Source organism: Poeciliopsis prolifica, unplaced genomic scaffold (genome assembly GCF_027474105.1).
Source record: "Poeciliopsis prolifica strain line A6 unplaced genomic scaffold, Auburn_PproV2 SCAFFOLD015, whole genome shotgun sequence".
Classification (NCBI taxonomy): Eukaryota; Metazoa; Chordata; class Actinopteri; order Cyprinodontiformes; family Poeciliidae; genus Poeciliopsis; species Poeciliopsis prolifica.
Genome location: NW_026562390.1, coordinates 10,309,994 through 10,328,610, shown reverse-complemented (window position 1 = coordinate 10,328,610; position 18,617 = coordinate 10,309,994). Strand labels below are relative to the sequence as shown.

At 35.2% G+C, this 18,617-nt stretch overlaps 1 protein-coding gene across 1 annotated transcript in view; it reads left to right on the top strand.

Annotated features, from left to right (window-relative positions):
* The window catches only part of LOC129366320 (astrotactin-2-like), a 230,661-nt gene that overhangs the window by 103,126 nt on the left and 108,918 nt on the right, over window positions 1-18,617 (top strand). The window contains exons 8-10 of the mRNA XM_055040101.1: window positions 6,290-6,374; window positions 7,905-7,979; window positions 10,166-10,303. Of these exons, the coding sequence (XP_054896076.1) occupies window positions 6,290-6,374; window positions 7,905-7,979; window positions 10,166-10,303 (298 nt within the window). The remainder of the gene's footprint in view (window positions 1-6,289; window positions 6,375-7,904; window positions 7,980-10,165; window positions 10,304-18,617) is intronic.

The window sequence follows — 18,617 nt, the reverse complement described above, 5'->3', positions numbered from 1 at the left end:
GTGAAATCATTAAAGGTTGTAACTCAATTTTTGAGTCATTTATCCAGCCCTCACTGCATTCAAAATGTTTACTTTGTAAGAGCTGCTGTCTTCCTGTCACTGTCCTTTTAGTTCTCCTTTCCTCTGTCTTTATCCATAGCTAGATTGTGTAATCAGCAATTGCTCTTAAGTATTTTTGTTGTCCTTGGTGAATAATGATTCACCAAGGTGCCAAAAGTGCTCTTAAAAAGATTTCTATTACAGGACGTCCTTTTAAATGCTTGATGAAACACGCGATAAAAATGTTCTAAATATTTAATACAGCTTTTAATTGTGTCATTTGTTACAGAGTAAAATGTCAAATGAACACAACAAATGAAGCAAAATCATACCTGCTGTAGATGTGGGTTGGACTGGAAGGAAGAAATTTAAATTTAAATTTGGAAATTTAAATTACCGGCCCTGTTCATTTTTTGCTGAATGGTCAAAATACTTCTAATCTGATCTGGTAACTGCAACATCAGAAAATTAAAACTGTTGGTTAAAGGACCATGCAATAAAGCTCAGTAATTTGTCCTGCAAAATCACTCCTGAAACTTTTTTTAAAAATCTTATAACAACATACAATAGTGGATTTTCCTAGGTAAGGAATTTAGACAAAAAGGTTCAAGCTTAGACCATAGGAAAGACAATTCAGAAGTGGTTTACAAATGCTTTAAAAATCCCTCTTTACTTTTGGCCCTTTCACCTCACAGTTCCAAAATAAACAATCAACCCCAAAATAGACAGTCAAATAAGCCTATTTTGTCTTTTTACATTACAAAAGGGAATCTGTTAAAACCACAGTACTTTGAGATTTCAGCACATCGTGCTGTGATTATGGAGACAAAGAGTTATAATGTACGACTTGCAGCATTCACCTGCAGAGAATTTCCCCAGAGCTGAGTTGCCAAATACATTCAATGCTTCAAAAACAGGCAAAGTTGTTGTGGGCCGTCCTCAGTATGTTATAGTCGGCATCAGATTGCGCTGATTAGCATATTTCTCAGATTAGATTGACACTAAAGGATGACACATGTCTCTATACTGAACAGCTGCTGCTGCTTTCTGTATTTGTAGTTAATATCGTGTGCCTCATTTTTTATGCAATCCAGAATTACTTCCTGTGGTTCAAAGAAATTTACAGGTTTATTATTGCCTCTAGATATGGATCAGGGATGTAATAATGGAGGATGAATTTCACTACCCCCTTTGGTACCAATGAATATTTTGAAATGAACTGTATGTACAGTCAGTTGTTTAATTCAAAACAATGTAATAGAATCACAATTCCTTCAATAGTCATCATCCCTGTATTACCTAGTTTATGTACAGTAGTTACAAAGTTATGTCTCAAATGTTCAGAATTTTACATAATGAAAATGCTTAAAAGCAAATCCTACTGACTGAAATGGGATTCACATTTGTTAAAAAATGGAGTCACAAAGCCCAACAATTTAGGCATTTCACATGGTTGTATTAGAAGAATGCTTCAAATAATTATTTTTTTATGCATTTTAACGGAAAGTTATCTGAACTCTGTACAAACTTTTCTAAAGTTAAAATGTTGGCCTTTAGACCTGTCAAGATGGTCAGTTTTCAGAGGAGCCAGGCTTCAGACATGCATTCCCTGGCCTCTATAATCACAAACAAGAAAGTGTTTCCATAGGTTCTCTAACAGCATCTCCATCATCCTCTTCCCCTCTACTATGCCTCATTGTCAAGCCTGCTGACAGGCACTGCTGACTACCTGTCGCTGTATCACTGTGACCTGATAATCAGTCCTCTTTTCCTCCACATTCACTCCATAATTCACCTGCCAGCATGGAGGTCAGCATACAGAGATGATGCAATTGTTTCTGCTTTCTGTTCAAACCCTGACTGTCCATAATTGGGTGACTAATAATGCAATATTTCTTGTCTGAATGCAAAAAAAAAAAGAGTCACTGGAAGTAATTGACGAAGCAATTTACTTTTAGATATATGTTCCAATTTTTGCAGTCAAAGCAAAAAATAATCTTAAAAGTAAGGTTCAAGATTTTTTTAAATTAATATAATGATGATAATGAACATCATGATACAAAAGGCTTTATTGATATAAAGTCTAGATATAGAAGAACTGTGGCACATCTACAAATGTACCAATGCATGGTCATTAGGAGAGAGTAGCATTCATCAGAGAAGCAGCCCCAGGTGCCTTTGGAGGAGCTGTAGACATCCATAGCTTAAGTGGGTGAATCTGGCACCAGACAACTATTTAATATTCACTCTTTATGGAAGAATGGCTATTGTTGAAAAGACACTAAATTCAGGGTTTTATGCAGTATCCTACAAGCCATGGGAATTCTCTAGACCAAAGCATGTTAATGTTCTGTATTGACCAGTCTTGAATCCAGATGAAAATTTGAGGAAATAAACGTGATTCACAGACAGTCAGACAAAAGTTCTGTCAAAACACAATTGATATTGAGCAATTTGCAAAGGATTGCCAAAAAATTATAATGCCAGATATGTAAAGCTGATATGGATCACCCCCTTAAACTTGCACTTGTAATTGCAACATCAAGAGGTTTTACAAAGTAAAAACCCAGGAGGGATGGATAGAAATGCACATCTTAATTCTTAGACTTGTATTTGTTCAAAAATATGTACAAATAGATGTGAAGAGGTTTAGAGAGTATCTTATCAGCTGCTTTAGCTGGCCACCTAAACACATTGCATATATGTGAATCAACACATGTATGCTGTTCACACATTCCTGGGAGAAAACTCTTATTAAATCCGCCCAAGTTCTTTAAGAAGAATGACTTCTCCTTCTGGAAATATTATTACAAGCACAAATAGGCATCCGTCCAACAATAAATCTTTTCTCTGCCAACACTATGAACCTTGAAATGTGAAAATCATCCACGCAGCCAGAAAGAGATACAGAAATTATTACGGTGACGAACATCATTTCCAGCAAGATGTGAAACGGAGTTGCTTTGTGCTCTTGTTTGATTGCCTCTGTTTAACTGCTTTGGCCTCTTAATTTAGAACAGAGGGAACGGTTGATGTGAGAGACTGGGGAAAAGAGCTAAAACAGGGAACTTATTGGTAATGTTCTATTAGTCTGCATAAAGCATCTTACTGTTCCCATCTGCACTATCCGAGTTTGTGTATTCCTACAATCTTAGATGGTCTGGCTAAGGACAATTGCACAGTGTTGCACATCTAATGGTGATTTGGAATCACAACTGAGTATGTCTCTCTAATGTAGAACTAGAAGATGTTGTGGCCGTATCTTTTAAATTCCTAAATTAACCCATGTTATGGACGCTTCAAAAACAAGCACATTACCTATTCACAAATCAAAATGGCATGGAAGTAGCTAATTGGAAGTAATTAGGAATATTTATTTTACAAAGGCCTGAAACAAAAATTAAATACTACTAATAAATGCTTTGAATTAAGATCTTCTGATTCTTAAAGAGCAGGTTGTTTTTTTTAATTGTTTTAATTGTTTTTCCGATACCCATCAGTCCAGCTGATTTACTAAGTATAGATTTTGTGCCCTTAAATAAAAGTATTTTTCATACACATAGTAACCAACAAAAGAAAAACAAACACAAATCTATTGCCATTTATCTGTTATGAAATGAACCATTGATTCAAATGGTCTGTAATATTCAAAAATGCAGTTGACATGTGCTTAAGCAGCTTACTTATCTCCTGTTTTTACTATTGTTTAACCTTTTCAAAGTGTGTTTTTATTACAAAGGATATGTTTTAACACTCTGTCACACTCACTGGGCTTATTTGAGCCTGGTAAACAATAAAATGAGCTTTGCATCGCAGCAAGAAAATCAATCTTTATCTACCTGAACAGCACTTTTTCATGCAAAAAGACTGACAGGTCAAACACATGCGCCTGACTTTGGTTAAAGGTTAACTCAGCAGGGCGTGTAATCAGCCAGGCATAAATCTTCCTGCTAATTGCTTGATCCCAACCTAAATGTGTTTGCAGTGAAGAAAGAGCCGCACTTCACTGATTACTTGCAGGGTCTGTTTCAGATTAGAGTAGGAAAGTGCTTCCAGGCTAGTGCACCTCATCTGAAACAAGGTGGAAAAGGTGTATAGAACATGTCCCTTGGCAGCTTTACAGCTAGCACACAAAGTTGTGTAATAACAAATACTTCTAATAGTGTAATCAGTTCAACTACTATCTGCAGTTGTGCCAAAATAAAAAACACCCACTTAAAATCTAAATGTTTTTCATATTTTGAATGTATTTAAGGGGTTTGGAGTAATATTAATGTGAACTTTTATGTTTAATAAATAATAAGATGGTGAAATCAGTGGTTGATGGTTCTGTTACACTTGAGGTTAGAGATAAACAATTTCACAATCTGGTAATAGAGTGTGCATTGCACAAGTCAGATCATTTTAATGTCAAAACTCAAGAATTTATAGATGATGTGTGTTCTTTCTACAAGGACTACAACTTTCAGAAAACATGTTGTACGTGTCTTAAAAGAAACATGGGAAATTTTATATTCTTATTAATGTGTGAGCACATCCATTTTTCACATTACAGCCCAGCTTTTGTTGCGTTCAAGAAATGCATTTAGTAGCTGTGATTAGAAAAGTTCTTATTTTTTTATCCCCTTTAAATGTATAGATGTCAGTAAATACTAATTTTAACATATTAGCTTATATTGTGAAATTAGTGTAACTACCCTGCTGGTAATCTTACATTGCACACTTTTTCTAATGTCCATGTGGACCATGAGTTTGTTGAAATAAATTAATTAACTGATTTTACGGCATTGTGAACAAAAGGCTGTTTCATATAGGGTCTTAAGATTTTACAATAGTATTCATCAAGTTACAGCATGAGGCACATGCAATCTTGATGTGAGCAGGAGACAGCTGCTGGAGAGATCCATCTTGCTTTTATATTGTCTGTCCATCTGCCTGAAATTTACTCTTGGCATCAAAGATGAGCTGAGCAACATAGCTATATAAAGCTAAGCATACTATTATTGCTTCAACAGTGTTACTTTGGAATGTGTTTAATTGGCCATATCTGTAGCTGCATAACAAGCCTGTATGACAGTTCTACAGTTTTGGTTGTTTATATTCATAGTAAATAACATCCACTCCCCTTAGCACGTCTCTGAGAAAAATAAAAACGTGTATAGATGCTGCTCAGGTGAGGCTTATGACTTTGAAGCAATATGAGACATTTCTGTAGCCATCCTTCTCATAAAGCTTCAGGTTTAACTTTTTTAAATATATGCAGGCGCATATATTTCAAATAAATGTAAACTTTTCAAAGAAATTTGGATTTCTTTGAAAAGTTTCTGTAATACAGTTCCAGAAACTCTTCTGTTATAATAGTGATATATTTTAAGTACTCGTTTCTGTTCATTTTGATGATTATGACTAAGAGCTAATAAGAAAAATAGATAATATAAAACAGTAAGCTGAACAAAATTAATTGTTTCTCATAATTGTTAAAACTAATTGAGAAAACACAGTAATATTGGTTTAGTGAAGAGCAGGGTGACTACTGTATGTGCTCTAAACTTAATTGGGGTACATTTTGAAAAAACTTGTTCAGACGGAGATGCCTGTCCTGATTTTCTGCTGTGAGGTCATGAAAACATAGTTTCTCTCATCAGTGGCCTTCAGCTTATCTACTTTGTTCAGTACAGTGTCTATGTTCACTTTAAAAAAAAAAGAAAGAAAAATCCATAAATTGTCTATGGTATTGAGATTGGGTGAGTTTGCTGGTAAACCAAAGGAAAGTGATACTGGTCATCACACCATGTATTACCACGTTTGTTGCTGTGGGCAGGTATCCTCCATGTAGCCTGTCAGCAGGAGAAACTCTTAAGGGGCTCTGGGTGTGGAAATAAAGCGATCAAGAAATGTTGGCAAAATCTTAATTGTAACCTTGCAGTTAAACAACCAACCGGCTGTGGAAACATATAAACACAAAGGCTTGTTTCAACACAATACAAATGAGTATCCGTGTCACACAGGTAAATATATTAAAACTGACCCCAGCTAATAAGATTAGTTTCAAAGCAAATTAATTTCATTTTTACCTCAATGAAGAAAATGAGCTGTACAATTATAAAAACCACCCACGTGTTAGTTGATGCATCTTTAATGAATAAGAGAGCCTTGGCCAAATTAAATGGCAGTAAAGTTCCTCAGTAAGGAAAAAAATAATAATAATAAACGTTTTTGTCTGTATTTTATCCTCTTCTTTGTACCACAGGTGACTGCAGCTGTCATGAGGGTTATTCCCCTGACCCTGTCCATAAACATCTCTGTGTTCGCAGTGACTGGAGTCGCAATGAAGGGTAAGACGTGTTTGCTTCTTTCTGTTACATCTAAAGACTTGCTTCTGTTTGAAGACCCATAGAAATTATTTCAAAATCCATGAACTCTCCTCTATTGGCATATTTTATTACATTTATCTAATATATCAAGGCTACTTTTCTTGACATATTTATAAAATTTTCGAATGTAAAGCAAGTTTCAAATCTGCTTACCATTATGTTTCCGTACTGCAATATTCAAATAATTTAAAACCCAAGGGTAAACCTGGGTATACACTTGCAGAGAGCCTTGAGGATTATGTAGTTAATGGATTAAAACATGCTAAGGCATATATATGTAAAGTGTTAACATCATTTTCAAGAATGAAACGAGTGTACAAAGAAAGTAGGAAGGACGTTGTGTCACGTAATTAAATATATCAGCCTGGGAGTACTTGAAGCGTGAGATGGAAAGAAAGTCCTTAAAAGGCAACCAAAAGGAAAGGAAGGCAAGCTACCACCCTGACCTTCCTCGACAATTAGCTGCTTTTTCCTGTCAGCGATCACATTTTATTCCAGCTTTGCTTGTCATCACTTGGCTTCAGTCCAATCACTGATCAATTTTACATTCACTGTTTTCTAAAAGAAATGCCAAAGTTTAATCCTAAACAGAAAACCTCTGCCAAGATATTAAGTATGATTGTCTTCATTAGGTGTCTTATTTAGGTAATTTTGATCACAGATGAAAATCATTACAGAAATGTTATGCCGTCTCAAAAGTTTGTGAATATTGTGCTTAATGCCTTCAGAAGACTGCAGATAAACTGTTATAAAATGTTGTCTACAAATAGTGGCCTGATCTGCAAAGGATGTCATGCATTCTTATTCAAATTTACTTTGATACTGCTAAGAGAATAAAAAAGAGGCAATCAACTGCATTCACAAGCTGTCTGTTCTGTAAATGAAAATCATTTATGTGTAATTCAACCTCAGTATCAGTGCAACTGTTCTGAGAAGGCTTCACATGTATGTGGCAGCTGTGGTTCCCAAAGCTGGTCCTCAACCCTGTTCTGCATGTTTTAGATGTGTATCTGCTCCAGCACACCTGATTCAAATGATTGCATGACTTTCTTTGCAGCCACCAAATGCTACAGAAGCCTGCTAACACATTCATTTAACTCAGGTTTTTTGAAGCAAGTCGTAGACCCCTAAAACATGCAGGGCAGGGGTACTTGACGACCAGGTTTGGGGAATATATAGAGAAAAATCAAACAGCATCGTAAAAACAGAACCAAACAAAATGAAAAAAGGCAAACCATGAGAAAAATTATGTATAGTATATTTAAATAGCTAGTCTAAAGGTCAGAACTTAAAATAGATGTTCATAGTCATATTACTCTTTTACTCTCAATACATTTAACAAGACTCTATCACATTATTAAAGCGCAAGGACTATCAATACTATTGGCTTGTATGAAGTTATTGTGCTTGAAAAAAACTTTTAATGACATTGCTAATCTACAAACCAAAAGGAATAATGTTTGTTTTTGTTCTTGTTTCTCTGGAATCAAGTCCTTGGCCATATGCTCACTTCGAGAAAGGTTACGACCTAGTTACAGGAGCGCAGGCCCCAGAGAGAATCTTCAGGTGAGTCCTACACCTTGGTGCATTTCCTGGTCATACGACTTGAGCTGGACATCTGTGAGTCTATAACTGTATGGTTGTCATGTTCTGGGCATGTGACTTGCATGTGTGTGACAGAGCATACCGATAAGTAGCTGGCAGATGATACACCTGTACTGACAAAGACAGACACCTTATTGGTGGAGTAAAGTCTTGCCAGTGGGTTTTTTGTGTTTTTGCAGAATAGCCCAAGGAAAACTTGTGGAAGGCCTCATTTCAAATGCTTTTACTGCCATTTTTTGTTTCACTCCACAATCTTGATGGGGTCATTGTGTTTGACATTTTTCATCATGTGTAAAAGGCAAGGGACCCATTCTCTGTTGCCCAGCTGCTCTTTTTTAACCAACCAACCCACCCGAAAATACAGAAACTGGTGTACATTCTAAAAGATGATGGGTACTGATTTTGAGAAATTGAACACCTATTTCATGCTCCCTCGACCTTCTTTATGTAGGTTGGAGTAATTCTTTTTCACCATAGCCTTGCTTCACTTTACACTGACCTTGCAGAGATGGTTGTTCAGGTGGAGTCTATTATAAGAACTGATGGACTAAATTCACAATCTGTGTTTTGGACAGAAACACTCTCCTTTCTACACTTGCACAGCCAGTTAAAGGCTACACAATATGTTCGTGATCAGCTCTCACACACAAAACCTCAGGCACTGACCAAATACACAGTTTCAGTTGCAGTGCAAAATGCATTCAGCCTTGAACACACCAGTACAGATAACAACACAAGTGAGTTAGGTTGCAGCAGTAAAGTGGAAACTTGTATTAGTCTGGAGTTGGACTGGTTTCATATCTGTGCTGCTTAGAGTAGGAGGGGAGAAGACGGCAATGCTCCTTAGCTGGACGAAATCATTCCTCTATGTCAGTGAAGAGAGGAAGTTTATCAAAACAGGGATTAGATTCACAGTGGGCAGGCTATTAGTAAAACCAGAGCTGCCTGAACAGTGAGAAATAAAAGCATCTTGTGGTCTCAAGGTTTTTTTTTTTTTTTTTTTTTTTTTACTGTCAGATGTTGAGCAGTGGTTGTGATGAGTGAAATCTATTCAAATTTGTTGAGTTAAATCAGGAAATTGGCACGTTGTAGGTTTTTTATTGGGATGTTTGAAATGAAATAACATTCTGTTCATTTGTTGAACACACAAAGGTGTATTTAGCTAGTTTAAATTGTATTTACACAAATAAATCACGGTACAACAATCCTTCTTTGGTGTTTCAATGCTACCCATCTCAGAAATCTCAGTACCTTGAATATTGTCAGAGTTTGCAAGTTTATCTCTATCCTTAAATTAGTGATTATATAACCTTGGTGGCAGAAGTGGAGCTTCATCTGTTGGTGGAAAAGTTAATCATATACAGTCAGAATAGAATCAGAATCAGAAGCTAAACTTAATATTATTTTAAATATAATTTTTTGGGGGTACACTAATTTGAATACCTTTTAAAAAAACAAGAAAATTAGCCTTTAGGTTCTTCTATTCATTCAGTTATACAATCATCTGTTCAGACAGTAAATAATAACATATTTTCATCTTCTAAAATATATTCATGACAGTTCAAAAGAGATTAATAATATTGCCGTAAGTATTTTATTTTGTGTATTAATGAAAATATCAATTTGAGGGCCCACTCTTTGCTGATAAACAGCTCCAACTTCTCTGGAATTTTTTTTACACTAGTTCTATGAGCATTTTTTATCAGCTGGTTCATTCTGATTTTGTGACCATACTTTTGTAATTACATTTGTGAGGTCAGACCTTACTGTTGAAAGCAAGCCCAGCTTGCAATCTCTGATTGTATTCATTTCAAAAAAGGTCGTTTGAGTTTAAGGGATGATTCTGTGCTAATCAGTACATTTTGTATACCAGAGTCAAAAATCTATGTCTTATTGACACTTGCTTTGAGCTAGGTTCCACTTTGCATCAATGCATCGAACATCAGCTGGTTTATTCTGTATTTTTAATTTTTTTTTTTTTTTTTCCGTATTAGCTTTCATAGTAGATTGACAGGAAAGATGGTAGAGGTCAATAGGACTGAGGCCTTTGTACATTGGTCACCCGCTCTACCACACCACATATTCTGTCAAAATGTTTTAATCTGACTTGAACTCAAGTAACATTTGCATACTTTATGTTTGCACAGATCATTCTACAGTTTGGGCCAAGGGTTGTGGCTCCCAGTCAGTAAAATCTTTGTAGTGCCACCAGTGGAACTGTCAATCAACCCAATTGCCAGCTGCAAGACAGATATGTTGGTTACCGAAGATCCAGGAGAGGTCAGGTAAGAAAACTACCAGTCTGGAATCAGATTTATCCAGGCACTCTGACAAATGTGTTTGCATAACTCTAAACTCTTCACTAAATGGATGGGTTGACACACAATCACGAAGCATCCAAGCTTCAACAATATTGGCGTTTACATGACGTGCTGTTTCCATAACTCAAGGATTAGTGTTTGCATATCATCCAACAGGCAGAATTGCTTTGCATATTGGAACCCATATGCAAGTCTGACACAGTGCTACAGTTCAGCTCGATGCTGATAGAAGCAATTTTTTTTTTTCATTTACTTGACCACTGCATATATTTAAAACTAAATATTGTGCTCACATAATTTTTTTTTTTAACATAGCAGGAAAAAAAGCAACTATGAGCAATGTCACATCTCTTATATTTCTCACTAATTAAGCAATGTCATCAGGTACAGAGATAATGTAAGGTAGACCAGCCAGATATTTTGATCCTCAACTTATTTCCTCAAGTTATTTCATAAGTGAAATAACTAGTGGTTATTTCACTTATCTTGGGCAAGTATGTGGTCACAGTGAAGAGAAACCCCTTCCTTGTTAACTGAAGGAAATTTCCAGCAGAAACAAGTTCAAGTTGAGAAACCAACTGGGGGCTCAGAGTACAGAAAGAAGATACAAATGAAAAACCGAAACACTAATTCTGGAGTCCTTTCTTTAAAAAAAAAAAAGCAGAAAACACAGACTTAATGGCAGCAATATCGCCGTTCATTGCTTTGTCCTGGAAAGATACACAGCCAATCACAAAAGCTGGATTTTCTGAGGGAGTGACAAACAAAGAGAGCACATCAAATGAATTATATTATCTATAATACTAGCAGCAATAACGTCTTCAATGGTTTTGTTCAGGAAAGAGTTCAATTAGGGTGCTAAGCATATGGTAGAGAGAGCGATCTATTTCAAATAATGGCCCCAATAAATTCAGATAATGCAGAAAAAGAGTAGCAGGAGAAAATGAGTGGGAGTAGCTATATGCTGTATATTCACTCACTGCTCATTTGATAAGGTACTACATGGCCTAGATTCAACAAGAAGTCAAAGACACTTATCAGAGATTTTTGACCATATTAACTTGCTAACATCATACAATTCCAAATATATTTACTTTAACTAGTGGTTATTTAAGCTATCGTCTCCTCCCTATCATTTAGAAGCGATATCTGACAATGACGGGGCAGTTTTTTTTGTTTTGTTTTTTTGGGTTTTATTTTGTTTTCATTTTTTTACCACAGGCACATCATGTTTAGATGAATCTAAATCCCTTGTTGTTCTCATTCTGTTTAAATTTCAGCAAATTGTCTTCACCACATCTTGATGCCTCAATGCATTTAGTTGACCATATGACTGGTTCAGTTTGTGGACACGTGTATTTTAAACAAGTGTTTCTAGTAAAGTGACTGGACAGAGTATATACAGTTGGTATATTTTGAACCTTAAGGAAAATACGCCTGCCAGTTGAAATGGCTTATTTGTGTTGAGAAGAGTTGCATTTCATCTGTTTCTTTATTCTCAGCCAATTTCTGTCCTCTTTGAAAAGGACAGAGAATCAGAAGAATCAGGATGGTGCATTGCAAGTTATATACTGTATGCACACACATCACTGTGTCTCTTGTACCAATCACTGTCAATAGTCACTCAGCAACAGAAAAATAAAACCCTACACAGTATAAAGGGACAAAGGCCATACTTAAACAATGACTGCAACTGACCTTCACTGATTGCAGGGAAGGTGTTATGCTGTGATGAAGTTCATGATGAAGATTTTACCTTCATTAGTGAAACAAAAGATAAAAAAAAACATTCACTAAAGAATAAAAGATTTTGAATCAAACACCATTTTCTATTTTGATGATTGTGTACAATATGTGCATCTGTGTACATTCATTTATATGTGTGTATTGAGAACATTAATTCGCAATGCAAAAGGGAAATGTAAACATTATTTTAATACAAATATTGACATGAATTACAAGTCAATAACCTTTTGGTCAATTGATCCTGGATGGTGTATTAATTAGCCATCACAGTGACTGAGTACCAAGGTGGATGTTTAAAACATTTTTATATGAACAAATACTAGGCATGATGATGTCACACCCAGAATTAGCAGTTCAGTTTCACAATAGACATGCTCAAAAGATACATCTCTTTCTGGAGAATCTATAACCCTCCCAGGTTCTTCTCTGCGGGAGCTTTGATAAGCTTATGTCTAAGAAAATAAGGTTTATTTTTGGCTGGGACAGTCACTGAATACACAACAGAAGATTGAAATTTTCTTTGGATCCAGGGTTTCTTCAAAAATGCAGCCTTTGACTTTCCCAACCGGGTTAAATCATCCTCCCTAACACAACCTGTACAGAACTGCGGATAAAGAGAGTGAACACTGCTATTTCAGAGTTTTGTTGTCCAATGATAAACCACCTGTGATTCCACCCACCCTAGAACTACGTATCAAAATGGGTTAAGGATTCAGGGATTGAAAATTTTTATCAGTCTCTTATTCTGTTTTTTTTTTTTTTTTTGTCTTCTCCATGTCTGACCCTAACAATATGTGTAGTGTACATGTTTAAAAGTAGACAAGAGGAAAGGACAATTAAGCACACCAGCAAAACATAAAATTACTGTAATAGGAGAAGACAGCTATTTTCTCATGTTTGTCATATATTTTAATGTTGTAAATTTTCTATATTGCTGCATAAATTAAAACTTTTTAGGGGCTTAATAAATGTGCCTCAGGAGCACTGAAGTCCCAAGGAAATTGTGTGCTTCTGATGTATGGTAAATTGGATTATTGTATGCTTCCTGAATAATTATTCCTGGTCTTTCATTTACTTTGAGATAAAGAATGAGCTGTGCAACTAGTGCACAAAGTACAGCAGATACAATAAAAAAAATAGATTTTGGGCACACAATGATCCAATCAGTTTGCACATATTAATAAAATAACCCATAAAAGAGTGTAGTATGCCTATTTACCCAAGAGGCAAAGAGGTAGTATAAATAATTGTTAATGAGGTTTTCTTTTCATTTGTTTCATTTAGTTTGACATGATTGTATGCATGATAGATAGATCTTTCTGCCCTCTTTCAATTAGTAATGTTTCACCAAATAGCTACAGAGTATGCTTTTGTTTTATTTACAGCTCGTAAGATCTGTTTAGGTTACCACTCTTGTTGTCAGTGGAACAAGCCTTCAAGGACATATATTCTATTCACTGCTTTGTACACATGAGTAGTCCTTGTAGAATAATTTTTTGCCCTTATGATTGCAGGTCAACAATGCTGTCTAAGAATATTGTTTTTTGTTCTTGACTATTCAAATAGAGATATCATTGAGAGTGGCCTCTTGAAATATTAGAAGTGAAATAAAAAGAAATCCGGAATCCTCAATGCAAGACATTTTTTCAGCATACAGCTCCTCAATGTAAAACATTCGTTTGGAATACTAACTTAATGTTGTATATTAAAGTGATGATTAGTCCCTGTATCTGTGAGGCAGATCTGTCAGATTGTCATGAATAATGCAGATAGCTCATTATCCAAAGCAATTTTTTGCAGGAATAAGTCCCATGGGAGTTCATGGTGATTCAGTCTGATGCTCTCTTCCAAAATGTTTATATGCACATTTATGTCGACAGTTAGTCACGATAGATAGGCTCTTGTGGGGAGTGCAAAAATGCACTGCAGCTGGAGCTTTTAAAGGGGCATATCTCAATCTCACTTTTGCCCTTTAGGTTTACATCCAATCCTCCTTTGTGACATATGAGACTGAGAGGAGTGTGAGAATGAGGACTTAACAGAATTCATGTGTGGACCATTTTTATTGCTATAATTCATAAATTGAACAAGAAAATATGTATCTGTATTTATAAAGTAAGGTCAATCTAAACATTTTATTCACTTTTCTATGATACAAAAGTACAGACAGCACATTTCCAAGGAATGTTATTTCATAAATTAAATCTTTATCAAAAATGGCGTAAAAATAACTTTCAGGGTTTCCACAGGTTCTGAAAAAGTTTTAAATAATTTAAGACTTATTAAATTATACAATAAAGTTAAATTTCAGGTTGAAAGTTATAGTTTTTAAATTTTGAAGTATTGTAAATGTGTTTTAAATTTTTACATGAATGTATTGCTACTTCAAATGCTCAATAAAATGTCACTTTAGTTATTTTGCTTTATGGATTGAATCAATATCTACAAACACAATACTGGCCAATCAGATCTTCTGTTATTGACAAGTCTTAATCATTTGATGGTCTTAGCATGGATAAATTAAAATTCAGCAACATTTAGGCTCAAAGAAACAAATTTAAGACGTGATTAAAGCCAAACAACTTGATCCAAATAGGGACCTTAAAGCCTACTGCTACAGTGTGAAACAATCCCATAAAACTGGAAACATTGGGTGCATAGGCAGTGAATTTGTATTCAGAGAGTGACTAATACATTACTATTGTGAATGCCCTGAGACACACAGCAGCTATCAGTCAGTCTGAATGCTTCACACAGTAACTAGCTTCATTCTTACAGCACAAATGATAAAATAGAGGACTTGTTCCAAAATGTGTTTCTGGATTATAACATTGTCAAGTAATTTAAAAGATAAAACTCTGTACATATCCTGTTTTGGAAAAGCAGACTTTGTCATTTCTAAAGAACCTTTACTGCCAGTAGTCATGTTTGTTGGAAGTCCAACAGCTGGAAGTACTGTCATGTTTTCGTCAGCGAGAAAAACTACCATCCACAAATGGGACATGCAACCACCAAAAACTTAATAAAACACAGTGAAGTAAGTAAATGTTGTACTCTATCCATATATCTCAATGCTATCCTTTGAGGACTCCAAGTAAAATGAGGTCAGTGATAACCATCACGCACAGAAAAGACAGAAATAACCTTGAAAAAATGCTGAAGAAATATTTCAAAAGGGCTGCAACCCGAAAGTGGATATTAGCATCCGTCAGCATTATATTAAAACAACAGATGCATGGGTCTTCTGCTGCAACACCTTATGAATCTTTGGATACTTATACACTGAGTCTTCAATCTTAAAATAACATACTGTTACAAAATGTATTTATATTAAAGTCAATAAAATGGCAAATACCGCCCAGTGCAAGGATTATATAACCTCATCACATATGTTGTATGGAAATCTGCACACTGTTTTATGTGTGTCGTTTGCATATCTAGCAGTATTGTATACCACTAACTGTTTCTGCATGAATAAAAAAAAATGATGGCAACACTTTATTTGAAGAGATGTGCATAAGACTGACTTGACACTGTCATGAACATGACATCTGATGTTCATGAATATGAAGGAGTCTGAATATTTAGAACTGTTGTCATGAAGTGTCATTTCGTAAATAATGACATTTTTAATGCAAAGTTGCTTTAAAAGTTGCATCAAAAGTCCAATAATGGTGCATTAAAGTTTCATTATTTACCAAATAACGCAAAGTTAGTATTAATATTGGACTTTTAATAACTTCAAATAAGGAACAAAGAAAAGTGCTGAATTGTTCCTGTTGTGAGTAATGTTTTTGCCTATTGTAAATTGCTGATTAATATTTTTTGCATTAAGATATACACATTACCACATTTTAATGAAATTTTGCTCAAGGATTTTTTTTTTTGTCAACTCTTATTCAACTTGGCTGTCAAAAGTTTGCCAAAGTAGTTTTTTTAAATGTCATGTTTGTCATTGACAAATTCAAAGGGGATACTGGAATCCTGGCCGTTCTTGTGTTAAAGACCGCAACCCACATTAATCCAACTTAAATGTGGTTCTTAATGCTGATGGTTGTGACACAGCAAATTTTGTCTAACCACTCCTAATCCATGAGGTGCTAATGCCCTATGATACACACTAAAATAGAATCCTGTTCTTTCCAGGTTTCACGGAAACTACATAAGTTCATTTAAATGTCATCTTGATACTGAATATAAAAGGTGATAAAACGGCTTCCTGAAGTTATTCATTCACAAAACAATTGCCTAACAATGTTCCAAAAGCACAGTCAATTATAAAACCATCATCCTATATGTCATGCTTTTTTATTCTTTTATTCTCTTTATAGAAACTCTGATTGTTTTCACTTGGGTTGACATTTAAAGCCAGACAAAGGTAAAGGAACATGCATTCCAGAAAGTCCCTAGAATGTACATTAGTGGAAACATAAAGCAAAGTAAGATAAAGAAAATAATTTGGTTGTGGTTTTATGCAAATGGCATGTGTGTTTAAAGTAGCAAAACTGAACAACTGCTTTGACAAAGTTGAGAATTGTGGCACTCAATATTGAACAACTACATTTCAAAATTTTATGAATCATTGGTCCGAGACTCAGAAGATTTGCAAATTTTCACAAACTAGATACAAGGGAGTGCTGTGGCAGTTTGAAAATGGCTGTGTGCAGAAGCCATTCTTGCTCTAGGAAATTTATAATTATTCTTGTTTTTGTTTTGGACCATGCGCTACAATGCAGCGTTCTTTCATGGTTTTTGAGGTTATTCTTTCTAAGAATGACCTTTGGGGTTGGACGGAAGACAATAGAAGGAGTATTGTGTAAGTAAATGCTAAGGAGGATTCAAACTACCTGAGCTGACAGAATAAGGACCCACTGAACATGGCCTACTTCCACAAGAAAAAGTAGTTTTCTTTTTGACTTGCTTAGTAAAAACATCTCTTTAAATCTTGCTAGATGTCTCCATAACGGCTTTGGCATCCTTCCATTTAAACGATAATTGAACAAATTTAGATATTTTCTATTTTGAAAATTAAATATGTGGCCCATATTTAAATGTTAATCCCAAGCATTTATAGGAAGGCTCCTAGCACCACCCACCAGACATGACAGTGGTTTGTTACCATGGAAATTGAATGGAGGCTGGTGAACAGGCTTTACTGACTGGGACGTGGCTGTTTTTTGTTTTTATTAATTTACAACCTCCCCCTGCTGCTTGGGTGTCAGATTTGCCATGTTGATCTGAGGGATCTTCATTGATACTCTCCACACAACTGAAACCCATTTGTGTTTATATTGTTTATTTTTTAAAGACATGGAAAGAAAAAAATCTTAGTCAAATTCCTATCAAGTAAATGATTTAATATTATTAGTAAATGCATGTAATATTAAGCAGTAAAAGATGGGTTTTTTTTATATCTTTTTCCACATTTCCAAGTGAAAAACAAGGGCAAATAAAAACAATGGTCTTGTTTTTATCTGGAAACAACAACCTTTTGTTTTCTCAATAATTCTGCCAAACAATGAGCTACTGTCCTTTCAAGCGATTATTATAATGCAGAGAAAAACTTAACATGCACTTTTCAAACTTGCAGAATTGCAAGTTAGAAATGTATTTATAGTCATTGTCTAAGAAGCCAAGTTAATTTCTTGTGGTTCAAGCCTTTCTTTTTAGTTTAGTAGATATCTTTTGTTTTGCTGTTGAGATTTGAAGAAAAAAAATAAGACTGCATGCTCACAAACCGTATATACAGCTCACAATGTGCAATTAAGGTTCTTTGAGTTGCATACAAAAAAACAACATGGGGAGAAACTGCTCATAACCTTTTAACAGTTACTGTCACTTCCATATGTGATTAATGAGTTTGCGAGCCCTGACCAAGTGAACCATAATTCAAATGCCCCATTACAAACAAAGAAATGCTTCTCGAGTTTCTGGAAACTAAAAAAAGAATTAAATTAAAAATAAAGCCAATCTCATTCAATTCGATATTATGTTTTACAGTTACATGATCATAACAACTGATGCATCAATCCTCAATTTATAATTTACTTTTACTAGTTTTTCTTTCTGTGAAGGACCACCTTTTTGCTCTATGATTGTTGAAATTCTAAAGCATAGGTGGTCCATTCAGTGACAAAATTGCTTGATGAGAGTCAGCATATTTGTGGGGAGCGGGAATAAGAGCATTAATCAAGTGCAGGGCCAGACCAATAACGGGCTCTGTAATCATGCTGGAGCAGCGCTCTAACTTTGGGCAGTGTCGTGTGGTCATTCATCATGTGGAAAAGGCAGGAGGCAGAAAGGGAGATTAATAACAAGTATAGTACATCGGTGTTTAGACGCAGGCAGTATAAGGCTAAGTCATGCAATAGAGTCAAAGTGCCAAAAGCTGTGATCTTGATATGGAACGGGGTGGGGGGAGTACTTTTATGCATGAAATATGGTTTCTTCTCACTCTGTTTTCAAATCTCTTTCAGCATGACAATAAAAGACGTTTCTTTTAGCTTGAATATTTCAAAAAATGTCCACATGT